Genomic DNA, 14,109 nt, shown 5'->3' with positions numbered 1-14,109 from the left:
GTTAATGGAACAGTCATAATCAGCACAGAATGTTTGTTTTGTCTCTACTGATCAAATAAAACATGCTAGCAAGGCTGGACTTGATTCCCATTCACTTTTTCTTTTTCATTGCCAAGATCACCTCCACCCACTGGCTCCCACCATGTATCCCCTTCTTCCTGTAAGGAACTGGCAAGATCAGTCCAATTCTAGGATATACACCTCACAATGAATTTGAACAAGTCAGCCATACACTGCTATCTCGCACAACACCAGAAGTTAAGTTATAGTTTTTAGGGGATTGTGTGTGTGTGTGTGTGTGTGTGTGTGTGTGTGTGTTTTGGGTTTTTGCCTTAGAGTAAATGCACTCGCCAGAGAGGAGAAAGAGGGAAGTGAGAAATCACCCCTCAGGGGGATGGCCATGCCTCAGTCCCTTCTCCTCCATTCTCCTCTCTGGTTTTTCGATGTGTAATCAAAATTTCCCAGGGTGATTTTCAAGCCACTGGGTTTCGGATTCTAGCCATGATCAGCCATGTGGGAATTTAGCTACCTTAATCACCATGCCATCTGTTGCCCCCCTAAGTTATAGTTTTAAAATGAATGAGTAATTACAGGGTTAAAGAAAAGGCAGAACCTCCAACATACATTGTACCACAGAGCTTGCCAAATCTGCAAAGGAAACAGGAACTAAATCAAACACGCCACCCCTTTAGTCTCTAATCAGATGCCATGTCAAATGCTGCTTAGAGATAGATTGTCATAGAACAGTATAAACCATACACAAGTCTGAAGTTGTAGTTCTTTTTACTAAGAGGATACACACACTCAGATACAAAGAGCCTCTAAACTAGAAGAGTAAGGTGGGTATGCAGTTATAATAAAATGGAAATTAAAATGTTTTAGTGGTTCGAAGGAAATTATATCCAATTAAAGAAATAGAAGGGCTGGTTGTATAGAAGATGGCATTTGATGGGACCCTCAAAGGCAGGTACGATTTTAACATGCAAAGTTTTAGGATGGAGCGTATGCATTGCAGGCTAAGGGAAGATGTATGAAAAGGACAAGGAGTTGGAACGTATATGGGGAGTTCAGATAATAAATTGTATCAATCAACGTCCTCTCTTGGTGATCCGGCCCATGAAGCCCTTCCTGTTCTCTCCCAGATACCTGTCCATCCCACTTCTCCAATAGCTTCTCCAGTGTTTGAGCTGTGATTGTTCCTTCCAAATGCCATGCTTCACTTACATGCAGCTTCTTCTCCCAGCATAACCTGCTGTCTTTATGTCTGCAGTGCTACCTACCCATCCTATTTCTCTGAAAATTCTAACATCTTTTAACTGGACAGTGCAGTAAAGAACCTCAGGGGTGGGAACCAGCAGTTAGCATAATGGCTATGTCGCTGGACTCCCATGTAGTCGACTGCCGTTCACGTCCCAGACCCAGTGGCTTAGAACTCACGCTGGGCGCGTGTGCGTGCGTGCCCAAGATCCCGAGAGGAGAATGGAGGAGAAGGGATTGCGGTGTGACCATCCCCTCTGGGGTGGGGGTGGTTTCTCGCTTTCTGTCTCTATGTCTCTCTGTCTGTCTGGCAAGCGCATGCGCCCTATAGTGAAAAACTCTCAAAAAAATAAAAAATAAAAAAAGAACCTCAGGGGTGATTACTTTCATTGTTGCTTCTCTTGCCCTAATTTTCACTTTAAGCTTTCTTATTGCCATGAAACCTACCTTTTGCATCTCTTCTCTTATCCCTAGAAGGTCTAAAATTACTGACAGGACTGGTTATATTCAGTAGCCAGAGGCAGTAGCCTTTGCTTCCATAGAAAGCCACACCCTGCTTCTGGTTTACCGTAATTTCCATGTGAGGAATCAAAAGAACCAGACAGAACCAGCATGCTCTCCTACTGATAGGAAACACCTGTTCTAACAAAAAGAGTTCCAGTAAAATCTGTTTGCAAGTCTGGCTTTGTTAGTGGTTAATTAGTAAAAAATAATCTGGTTAAAGCATAGCCTATACCAATTCTTTGTGACTTTCATGTGCATCAGAGTCACTTTGGAATCTTGTTAAAATGCAAATTCTAGTCAGGACTGCTGTCTGAGCCTGTTTCCAATTAATCTCCAGGTGATGTCAAAGCTATTGAGCCATAAAATACACTTTGAGTAGCCACATTGTAGAGAATATTGGAGAATTTCAAAGTTGAATCATAGGCCATGTTGCTGGCTTCAGTAAACAGTGAGGAGTGTCAGGGTCAGGCACTGGCTATTCAAACATGAACAATGACTAAGAGAGGCATGGTTCCTCAAAGATTTTAGAGTGTAGGAGGGAGAAAAACGTAGTCACAGAAATTTAAAATACTGTGGTAAGTGCAGGATACTTCAGGTACCTGTGGAGAGTTTCTTAGCTTAAGGGCACCATCTCAAACACCCAGGTAGGCAGAGGAGGAGCCTCTGAAGGATAGACTAAGAGGAAATGGTCAGAGTAGGTAGGAGGAGAACCAAAAGATAGTAGAAACATGGAAACCAAAGAAATAGTGGAGAGAATTCAAGGAAGACTGGGTGTTCAGATGACACAGAGAAGTCTGACACGAGGCAGTCATTCACATGCCTAGTGGTGTTCAGCACAGAGATAGGCCAGGGATATGTGATGTTACCATGTAGCCAAACTTCATCATCTTACGAATAAGAAAACTTAGGAACCAGCAGTTAGCGTAATGGCTATGTTGCTGGACTCCCATGTAGTCGACTGCGGTTCAAGTCCCAGACCCGGTGGCTTAAACTCACGCCAGACGCGTGTGCGTGCGTGCCCAAGATCCCGAGAGGAGAATGGAGGAGAAGGGATTGCGGCATGGCCATCCCCCCAGGGGGTGATTTCTCACTTTCTATCTCTGTCTCTCTCTGTCTGGCTGGCAAGCGCATGCGCCCTATAGAAAAACCTCTTCAAAAAAAAAGAAAACTTAGACCTCAGGAAGGTGACTTGCCCCAAGCCACATAATTCTTAACAATAGTGTTAGATTTATTGATGCCAAAAAAAATGTTAAAAAGAAAATCAAGGCCAGTAGGTGACATAGTGGTTAAGGCACTGGACTCGCACATGGCCAATCAGTTTTAGTTCCAGGCCTGGCAGCTAGAAAAACATGCTGGAGGCATGCATGTGTGTGCCTAAAATCCCAGCAGCTAAATGAAGGAGAAGGAATTGCAGCATGACCATCCCCCCTGGGGAGGGGGCGATTTTCCACTTTCCTTCTCACTGTCTCTCTCTGTCTCTTTGTCTCTATGAGCACACATGCCCTATGGCAAAAACCTTAAAAAAAAAAAAAAAGAAAAGAAAAAGTAAACCAAAACCATAGAAGTACAAATGTATGTAGCACAAAATTTTATTATGTAAAAAATCATACTAACATTGACAATTAGAAAGGGTTATTAACATATAAGATATGTACTTTTTGTCCAAATACCCTGTTAGGCACTGCCACTCACATTATCTTGTTCTATCCCAGAAGGGACCTGTAACATTCCCCTTTATATTGTGGAGACATTTCTGACTCTAGTGGCCTACATGACAGAGGCACATGAGTAACTCATTGCAGGAGGCCTGGGAAATAAAGATTGGTGAGATTTCGAGAGCCATAGGTCATCATTGCTGCTGGGTGGTCCTTCTCTGGCAAGCAAGAAGATACTTCTCCACTCTAAGAAGATCCTAAATGAACATTAGTAACACATGTCTGTGTTATGATTAGGTATAGCTCTGGAAGGCAAAGCAAATCACTTCAGAAATGACTTTGCTTAGAGTTCCTCACATGCAGTAAATTATTAGATTTTACTGATTTTGTGTCTTGTAACTCAGTTTGAGGCTGACAGACGTGCTTTTATCATCACTCTCAACTCCTTTGGCACTGAATTGAGCAAAGAAGACCGGGAGACCCTCTACCCAGCCTGTGGCAAGCTCTATCCTGAGGGGTTGCGCCTATTGGCTCAAGCAGAAGACTTTGACCAGATGAAGAGAGTGGCAGAGAATTATGGAGTACGTGACTGCACTGGGTTCCCTAAGGGTTCTGGGTTCCCTAAGTGCTCTGTGTTATTTCATCACATGTACTTTAGAAGCTCATACATAAAATTTACACTTCATATCCAAAAAAAACTATGTTTATAAGGTAGCAAGTAGTGCCTCTCCCAGAGAAATACTTCACTTTTCTAGCCCAAGCCAGTGTTTTTAATGAATCCCTGTGACTTGATCAATATGAGCTCTTGGGTTCTTTAAGATGACAATGCAAAGGAGTAGAAACTTGAGAGAAGCTCATATTTTTAATATTATGCCAAAGAGCCTCATGCAGTCACATATGAGATATTACAAAGATTTATTATTTGTTGTCTTTGTTGTTCTTTTCTGGAGGGCTTCAAAAATCCACAGGAAAACAAGAGTGTCGCTCTAATCCTGGAAAAAGACTAGAACATACATATGTAACTGTCCACAAGCCAGAGGGATGAGAATGAATATAAGACGAGGTAGATAACTTTAAACTGAGACTATTTGGGCTCTTCATGAGGAGTTGGAAGTTGGGGTAGAAAGGGAATAAGCTGCTCTTTCCTTTTCAGATTTCTAACCACTGAGCAAAGAGAGCAGAAAAACCAACATATCCATAATCTCCCGTGTAGTCCCGTAGGCATTCTATACCTTGTCTTCCTTCTCCAGTGGGTAGCTGGAAGGACCACTGAGTTGGGCTATTTTACATAACTATGACATGAGCTCACATTTCCAGAACTCTACACCAGTCTCTCCGGGAACTTGCTTAATAAAAGACTTGAAATGTACATAGAAAATGTACATTGATTTCTTGTTAGGAAAATAATTCATATACATATATATAAGAAATAGAATTTAATTCATCTCTTGTCTTTGCCTTTAAGGTATACAAGCCTCTGTTTGAGGCTGTCGGTGGCAATGCAGGAAAGACATTGGAAGACGTGTTTTATGAGCATGAGGTATGAATGATACAAGAGGGAATGCTAGGAGTCTATTTACTTTTTTCTTACAGTGAGTTTTAAATATGTTCTTACTTTGAGTTTTCGTTTTACTGTTGATCAGGCCAATTGATTAAACATATTCATGGCTTATGGTCAATAATGCCTTAGTAACTCTGCCTTGAAAAGCTTGAGCCCTGTGGCTCCCAACTGAGAGCTTCACCTGGAATTGTCCCATCCGGGCAGAAGCACACACAGCGAAAATCTGGAAGGAGTGCACTTATCTATAATTAACTAATTAAAGAGGCAAAGTCAGGACATTTTCATGATCAAATCCTGACTGCCCTCATTCTGTTTGTGCATCTCACTCTCCAGTCCATTTCTTCTTCCAGAAGAGTTTATACATGGTTATTATATAACACGTAGGCACAATTATTAGCCTTAGGAAGTATTCACATGGAATTCATCCAGAAAGTTACAATTATCCTCTTGTCAAAAAAGTGCAGAAGAGTACTCAATCTATTTAGAATCCATTTCTGGGCTACTGTACTGTTCAAAGGGGCTGTTTTATAGTTTTCGGTTTTATTTTGGGGATAATTTACAGAGTGGGAGAAGGGTCTTGGTATCATGTAAAGTCTCCCAAATTTCGAGAATTTTTATAGTGTATTTTGTTAATTCCTCTAAAACCATTGGTCCAACTATCCCAGTCTGAAATTTACCAATAATGTTAGGGTTAAACTGAATGTAAAAAGCCAATTGAGAACCTTCCTGTTCGACATTTTTCAGCAACTGTTTAGTGTCTAACATAGGGAAGTAAAAATGATGCAAATTATCTACTATATTAAGGATGTTTTAAAACCCCACACCATTTCACTGGCGTTGCAAAGGATGCTGTAAAGGAAACTGCCTTTGGCAGGAAAAATTAGTGTCTCTCCCTGAGGACAGAGGTGGCCTCCACTTGCTGGCCACTTTGCTTGAGGTTTTTAGAGGGACTCAGTACTGCTCCTTTATCCTTTTTAAATTCCAAAAGTCAAAATGGAAGAGAATACAATAATGATTCTATTTCAGACTTTATCTCAGTTTAAAAATTGTTTTTTAATTGTCTTGTGCTCGCCTAACTTATTTCCAAAAAATTTCAACTCTCTGTAAAGTTGCTGCAGAACATTTTAAGAATCATATCAGAGTCTAAATTCCAGGTCCCTGTGACATTGCCCTAGAGGTGAGTTAGAAGACCCATAGACCTTTTAAATTTTTGAAAGTTGTGGCCAAGAAAAAATACTTTACCTAAAGGAGATAAGCCCACTCACTGGAAACCAGATAAATATTACCACAAAATTACACACGACCCCCAGAGTTGTCCTGGGAATCTTTCTGCTAGCAGTGCTGCTAAGATTTGGTTTTGTCTTGTGATTCTACAAACCTTTATTTTAAAAAAAAAAAAAGCTGATTTATTTTCCAAAGTGAGGGAGAGGCACCCTCAATGGCTATCTGGTCCTGCAGCCAGAACCATGCGCTTGCCTAGTGTGCTCAGATAGACCCAGGACACAAACCTGGAGCCTTTCCACATGGTTTTTAGCATCACACAGAAGGGCCCCTCTAGCCTGCATCACTGTGGCTGGGCCAAAATTTACTTTTTTTTTTTTTTAGAGGTTTTTGCTATAGGGCGCGTGCGCTCGCCAGACAGACAGAGACAGAGAGATAGAAAGCGAGAAATCACCCCCCAGGGGGGATGGTCACGCCGCAATCCCTTCTCCTCCATTCTCCTCTCGGGATCCTGGGCACGCACGCACACGTGCCCGGCGTGAGTTTAAGCCACCGGGTCCGAGACGCGAACCGCGGTCGACTACATGAGAGTCCCGCGACATAGCCATTACAGTAACCACTGGTTCCCCCAAAATTTACTTTTTAAACTACTCTTGCCTACCTTTATCTGCAGTGGGTCCCCCAATACAACGTGCTGCGTTGTCACTGTTGTTCTCCGTTTGGTCCAGTTTGGACATCATCTACTTACACACAAACAAGCACTGCACAAGACAGATGGCAGCTTAGTATCACGTCATACGTGTAGTATGTTCCGAATAACCTGATGCTCCATGTTACTGTTTTCCTTCCTCAGGTACAAATGAATGTATTGGCATTCAACAGGCAATTCCACTACGGCGTGTTTTACGCATACGTAAAGCTAAAGGAACAAGAAATGAGAAACATTGTGTGGATAGCCGAGTGCATTTCACAGAGACATCGAACGAAAATCAACAGTTACATTCCAATTTTATAATGCAGTGGAGGGGGTCAGATGCAGAAAATTATAAATAATGAAAGGAAGTTATTGAGGAAAATAAAAAGTATTGTGCTATTTTATCTAGGTTATGCAAATAAGGCTACAGCTTCAAGAATTGCAGAGTCACTGGGAACACCTTACACCAACGCTGAAACAAAGCATTTCTATTTTCAGATTCCTTAAATCTTGTTTCTACATTTATGTCTCATTCTTCACTGGGTCTTAAATGGTCATTTTTAATAAACCCTCTGGCACTTTTTCTATTCATGTTGGATCATGTTAAAAATTAGACCTAATAAAAGAATTTTCTTCTTCTTCTGTTTCTTTTCTTTCAAAGAGAGATTTTTGCTATAGGGCACATGCACTCGCCAGAGAGACAGAAAGTGAGAAATCTTTCCCCTTACACCCCCGGGAGAGATGGCCACACTGCAGTCCCTTCACCTCCACTCTCCTCTCAGGATTTTGGGTACACACGCACACGCATCCAGCATGAGTTTTAAGCCACTGGGTACAAGACACGAACTGTGATCGACTACTTAGGAGTCCAGCAATATAACAATTATGCCATCTGCTGATCCTACAAGTATTTTATTCTTTTCCATCCTTGTCCACAGGACTAAATACTGAGTATCTGCTTCACTTTTTAACTCTCTATTCCTGTCCTAGGTAAACAAAACTCCAAAGCTGTATGTAGCTATCATGACCACATTTAATGGGAAATGCATATTTTTTCTAATATACTTTGATTTGGTAGGCTTGAGAATGATTCTCCAGATGCAAGAAGTATTAAACTTGTTAATAAATTAGTTTCATACAACTTTCTTTAAATAAGTGATCTCTCTCTCTCTCTCTCTCTCTCTCTCTTTAATTGCCAGGGGGCATGTGTGCTTGCTAGAGAAAGAGAAAGCATCCTTTGGTGGGTTGTGGTCATGCTGCAATCCCTTCTCCATTTCTCCATACCATCAGAATTTGTGGTACACACACACACATATGCACCCAGCATGTTTATCAAACCATCGTGGCTAGGACTTAAACAGTAGTCAGCCATCCCAAAATCCCCGGGGAGAAGGGATTGTTACATGACCAACTCCCCGGAGGGTGATTTTGCACTTTCCCTCTTACTGTCTTTGTCTGTCTCTGTCTCTGTCTCTTTCTCTCTCTCTCCTCCCAGTGAGCACACGAGCCCTAAGGCAAAACCTCTACCAAAAAAAAACCCAAAACAATCCACAGTGGTTGGCCATGTGGGTTGTAGCTCTCTATGCAGGGTTTGACCACCGCACTATGGAACTGTCCCAGACAGTATGCCACTCTTGCTTGTGGGTTCTTCATACTTCACCTGAGAAAAGCTAAACCTACTCCTGTATTTTATTCATTGAGCAGCAAAAATGAGACATTCCATTTGCAGAGTATGGGTTTTTCATAAAACTTCAGTAAAATTAGTACATGAAACTACCCAGAAAAAGTAACGAAACACTGATCAGGTCCTTTCTTTAAATATAAGGGCTATTTCCTAAGTATAAAAATTAGTATTTTCTATTTTAAAAATTAAACTTATATACATATTTTAAAAGTACTCATATGAGAACATTTACAGAAAATGTATACACATTGATATCCAGAATTAAGTGTGTAAACCAATGAGTAAATCAATTTTTCTGCTAAAATTCATGTTTTTTTGGTTGTTTTTGAAGAGGTTTTTGCTGTTGGGTGTGTGCGTCTGCCAAAATGACAGAGAGAGAGAGACAGACAGACAGAGAGACAGAAAGCGAGAAATCACCCCCAGGGGGGATGATCATGCTGCAATCCCTTCTCCTCCATTCTCCTCTCGGGATCTTGGGCACGCACGCACACGCACCCGGCGTGATACGGGGTACAGGAGTCAAACCACGGTGGACTAGATGGGAGTCCAGTGACATAACCATTACGCCAACTGCTGGTCCCCAACTTGTTTTTAGTATGAAAATATCTTAGTAATTTTAGTGATAGAGATTTTAAAGCAAAACAAACAATAGCAGCTCATAGATCCAGAAAGCAACCCAAATGCCCAGCCTCACACCTACGCTGAAAGCCAAACCCACAGGCATGTGCTGATGCTGTCTGAGAGTCTATGCCCTGTAGAGGGCTTCCATGCAGACCCATTAATTACAGTGAAATGCCCATTGAACAAGTGCAACCCTGGTCTGGAAAACCTTCTTGCCCTGCTCAGGCCACTGTCCCTCATACTAGAGCTTGGGCCAGGAGACACCTGCATTTTATACTTTAATCTGTGGTGTCTCTAGTGGAGAGTTTATTAAGACTTTGGACTTCTTTAAGTTTGGGAGCAAAGATGCTAATTGAAAAGGGGTAGTTTAGAGAGAGAATGACAATGATTCTCAGACTAACTCTTTCCTACTTACCTCTGTATGATACAGTAGGGACCCTTAATTTGCCATAAGACTGCAAGCTGAAGTTAAACTCCCTTTCCCTGTATATAAACAATAAAGACTCTAATCTCCCAAACATCCTCCCAGCCACCTAATAGCCCAACCATTGCTTGACTAGAGAAGAAAGAAACTTCCCTAAAAACCCTTGAGGCAAACACAATGGTCCTCTTTCATGGGTAAGACTATTCATAGCATTTGGAAAAAAAAAAAAATTACCTTGGGGCCATAGTGGTTAAGAGGCTGGATCACACATGACTGACTGCAGTCATCACCCATGACTGACTACAGTACGAGTCCCAGACCTAGAGGCTTGGAATTCACACCATGCACATGTGTGTGTGTGCCCAAAATCCTGAGAGAGAATGGAGAAGGTATTGCGAAGTGGCTATTCACCCAAAGGAGTGACTTCTCACTCTTTTTCTCACTGTCTCTCTGTCTCTAGGGCAGGTGCACCTGCCCTACAGCAAAAATCTGGGGGAGAGAAGGAGGAAAAATATTTTCTTGAAGTCTTAGAGCTTCTAAGTGGCTGCACTGAGGTTTGATGACTCCATTATGTCTCAAGGAACCAGCCAATGGAGGACATAGATTTTGCCAGTCCTTCAGATTTCCTCTTCTATTGTCTTGGAACATAATAGTCCAATTAATTCTACACCTAGAATTCCTCACACTGTGCAGGCAGTCCTGCTACAGTTGTCTAGCCACAACCAGACAGCTCTTCTTGCACTTCTTTCAGCATTGTTTTCCTGGGTTAATCAGCTACCTGTGGGGAGGCACTTCTGGGTCCTTCCCGAGGTTTTACAGTGGAAGAATCGAGGTACACGATGAGACACAAATGAAGCAGCTGTGACTTGCAAGGTATTTGGAGGACTTCCAGGAAGAAATGCAGTTATTTCAGTTGTTCAACTGCTTTAGGAATGAGCAGCACTGACTGAAGGCAGGTGGAAATGGCCCTCCTGCAAATGGGTAAGTTTGGCCCAAGGCTGAGTTTACTGGGCACTGAAAAAAATTCAGTTAACCAGTTTGAAGGGCCCCTCCCTTCCTCCTCAGGATGACAACAAGGTAAAATGACATTGAGAAGGTTAAAAGAAAGCTTTCTAGAGTGGAGGACAAAGACCCGTTGATGATCAGATCTAAAGGGCTTCATTCATGGCAACTCATAAGTCTACCACTTTAAAAATGCTTTTCATTATATCTCAGAGGCTAGCAGATAGCGTAGCGGTTACATCCCTGGACACTCACATGGCCAACTGTGGTTCCAGTCCTGTTGGCTCGAAACTCATGTCAGACACATGTGTGTGTGTGCCCAAGATCCCGGGAGGAGAATGGAGGAGAAGGGATTGTGGTGTGGCCATTCTCCCTGGGGGTTGATTTTTCACTTGCCCTGTTACTGTCTCTGTCTCTTCCTCGAGTGAGTGCACACACCCTAAAGCAAAACCTCTAAAAAAAAATGATGTCTTAGATCTCTTAGATAAGACATGGGAAGGATGCATTTATAGTTGCACTCTGTTTGGTCTTAGTTTCAGGAGCAGACAAACTGCTCCCTATCATATGACTCGTTTTCTTCATTTTGCGTCCTTTTCTCTTCACTTCAATAAATTGAAGCATTAATATAATAACTACATATATTGAATAAGAATTGCTGGGGAATACGTGACCTTCCCAGAGGGCACCATTCTTAGTGATTTCATCCCTTCTGTCTCACCATAGCTGAGCCCAGGAGTTTTGATGTCATTTTGGATGACTGCATAGTCATTAAAAAAAAATGTGTAAGTTTTATGCACATACAAAAATAGAATGTAGGAACTATAATAAAGCCCAAACCACCTTCCCTAAGTAATTTCTCCTCTCTCACATCTTCATTATTCCATCTGGCTCCTCATCAGTGACTTCTCCACCCACTCCCCTTTTCTCCTTCGTCACCTTGTGCTGCAGTTTGCAGCTTCCACCTCTGACAGAGGCTGATCGCTAACTGAAATCCAACTGCTCCCGCACTCAGCATGGATGGCATCTGGCTGCTTATGTAAGGGAGAACAAGTTGGAATTATCTCTGAAAATAAGGAAGAGTAAGAAAAGAAGAGGCATGTAGAAACTAGCGTGAATATCAATACCCTAGAAAGGAGTTCTCCCTAGAGAATGATCACTCTATCCAGATCCACAAATGCAAGATGACAGCTAGGATCATGGACAACATTTAGAAGCACATCACTAGCTCTATGGTACTGGTGCTTCTGGTACTTCTGAGACTGTTGGTACTTGCTAGCTAGTATGCATTTCTTACTGGCAATAAGATAGTAGCGAGATTCACTGACGTTGAATTTAGCTCTTCAACAGTGAAAGTCATTGTTACCTTCATTATCTTATGAAAAATAGAAACTCTAGATTTTAAATAGTATGTGTATTTTCTCATCCTACTTTTTTAGGTGCTTTTTCTTTTCTTTTCTTTCCTTTCCTTTTTTTTAGAGAGATTTTTGCTATACCATGTATCCACTCACCAGACAAACAGAGAGATAGAAAGCAAGAAATTTCCTGCCGGGGGGAGGATGGCCATGCTGCAGTTTCTTCTCTATTCTCCTCTCAGGATCTTGGGCATGCACACACACTTGCCCGGAGTGAGTTTTAAGTTACGGGGTCCAGGACTCGAGCTGTGGTGGGCTACGCGGGAATCCAGAGACATAACTATTACGTCATCTACTTGTTCCTATAGGTGCTTTTTAAATTAAAACATCCAATAATTTCTCTACTCAGCTGTTAATGCTGAGATGCATATTTGTGTATTATGTAAAGTGCTTATTATTTTATATTTTTGGTTTCTTTCTATTTAGGTTTTCTAAATTTTATAATATTAGTGTGAGTGGACACTAATATGTTTTACTTTATTTCTTCCACATGAGGAATTTTTTTTTAAAAAGTAGATGTTATTTTGAAAATAAATGGAAACAGAGCTGGGAGCAGTAGATGACATGGAGGTTAAAGTACTGGATCCCACATGGTTGACTGTGTAGTTTGAATCCCAGACGTCACACCTTGAAACTCATGCTGGGTACACATGCATGTGTATGTGTGCATGACCGAAGTCCCAAGAGGAGATTGGACAAGAAGGAACTGTGGTGTGGCCATGCCTCCTCAGGGAGGGGGGTGATTTCTCACTTTCTCTCTCTTCCTCTCTCCAGTGAGTGCATATGCCCTATAGCAAACTAAAAAGTAAAATAAAATAAAAAGGAAAAAGAGTTAAGACGTGAATAAGCTTTATAAGTAGACACTTGTAAAATTTAGTAACATATTTAAAATGTGTGGCAGTACTGTGGTTGTACACAGGATTGGCCCTGGTGGTACGATGACAGCAGTGTATACTGAACACATCCTTCAGAACTTCAAAGGGTTTGTCAGTAGACACATCGTAGGAAAGTAATGAAAGCTCCATACATGCAAATAAATAAGCCTGCATTATGTTATCGGGAATTAACACATTGTCGTTTAAGGTGTGTCTCATACTAGACATGTAAAATATCAGAATCATTTTAGCTCTAGAATTTAAAATGAATCCTTAATAGAGACTTGAATCTTTTGAGTTCACATATCCTTTCAGAATCTGAGGAGATAGATTCTTCCCTCAGAATAATAGACATCTACACATCCACTTTAAATTTTGCATAATGTATTAGAGGAGTATGGATCCTGCAAGATCCAATAGTGCACAACCTGGAAGTCTGTAGGCTACAGGTTAGAAATCTCTATTGCATATGGGACCAGCAGTTAGCGTAATGGCTATGTTGCTGAACTCCCATGTAGTCAAACGCAGTTCGAGTCCCGGACCCAGAGGCTTACACTCATGCCAGGTGCATGTGTGTACAAGCCCAAAATCCCTAGAAGAAAATGTAGGAGAAGGGATTGTTGCATGGCCTTCCCCCTGAGGGGATAATTTCTCACTTTTCCTCTCTCTGTCTCTCCTCAGTGACTGCAGACACCCTATGGCAAAAAACGAAAGTAAAACAAAACAAATAAACAAAAAAAACAAAACGGGACCAGCAGTTAGTATAATGGCTATGTTGCTGGATTCCCATGTAGTCGATGGCAGTTCGAGTCCCGGACCTGACAGCTTAAACTCACGCCAGGTGCGTGTGCATGCGTGCCCAAGATCCTGAGAGGAGAATGGAGGAGAAGGGATTACGGCGTGACCATCCCCCCTGGGGGGTGATTTCTTGCTTTCTGTTTCTCTGTCTCTCTCTGTCTGTCTGGTGCCTATAGCAAAAAAAATCTCTCTAAACAAAACAAAATAAAACAAAACAAAAACAAAATAAAACATGCCTCACATGTATGCATGCGTGCTCAAAATCACAAAAGGAGAATGGAGAAGGGCATGTGGTATAGCCATCTCCCCTAGGGTGCTTTCTCACGTTCCCTCTCTCTGACTTTCTCTCCCAATGAGGGCACATCTCTTATGGTTAAAAAAAAAAAAAAAAAACAGGTTTT

The 14,109-nt window shown here is 41.6% G+C and overlaps 1 protein-coding gene across 1 annotated transcript in view; it reads left to right on the top strand.

The window, feature by feature from the left end:
- Window positions 1-7,530, top strand: part of ATP6V0D2 (ATPase H+ transporting V0 subunit d2) — a 55,569-nt gene extending 48,039 nt beyond the window's left edge. The window contains exons 6-8 of the mRNA XM_006160748.3: window positions 3,821-3,997; window positions 4,882-4,956; window positions 7,052-7,530. Coding sequence (XP_006160810.1) covers window positions 3,821-3,997; window positions 4,882-4,956; window positions 7,052-7,213 — 414 coding nt within the window. The 3' untranslated portion in view covers window positions 7,214-7,530. The remainder of the gene's footprint in view (window positions 1-3,820; window positions 3,998-4,881; window positions 4,957-7,051) is intronic.
- The last annotated feature ends 6,579 nt before the right edge of the window (window positions 7,531-14,109 follow it).

This window comes from Tupaia chinensis, unplaced genomic scaffold, assembly GCF_000334495.1.
Source record: "Tupaia chinensis unplaced genomic scaffold, TupChi_1.0 Scaffold000707_1, whole genome shotgun sequence".
NCBI lineage: Eukaryota > Metazoa > Chordata > Mammalia > Scandentia > Tupaiidae > Tupaia > Tupaia belangeri.
The sequence above is the reverse complement of the archived record's forward strand: the minus strand, read 5'-3'. Positions and strand labels throughout refer to the sequence as shown.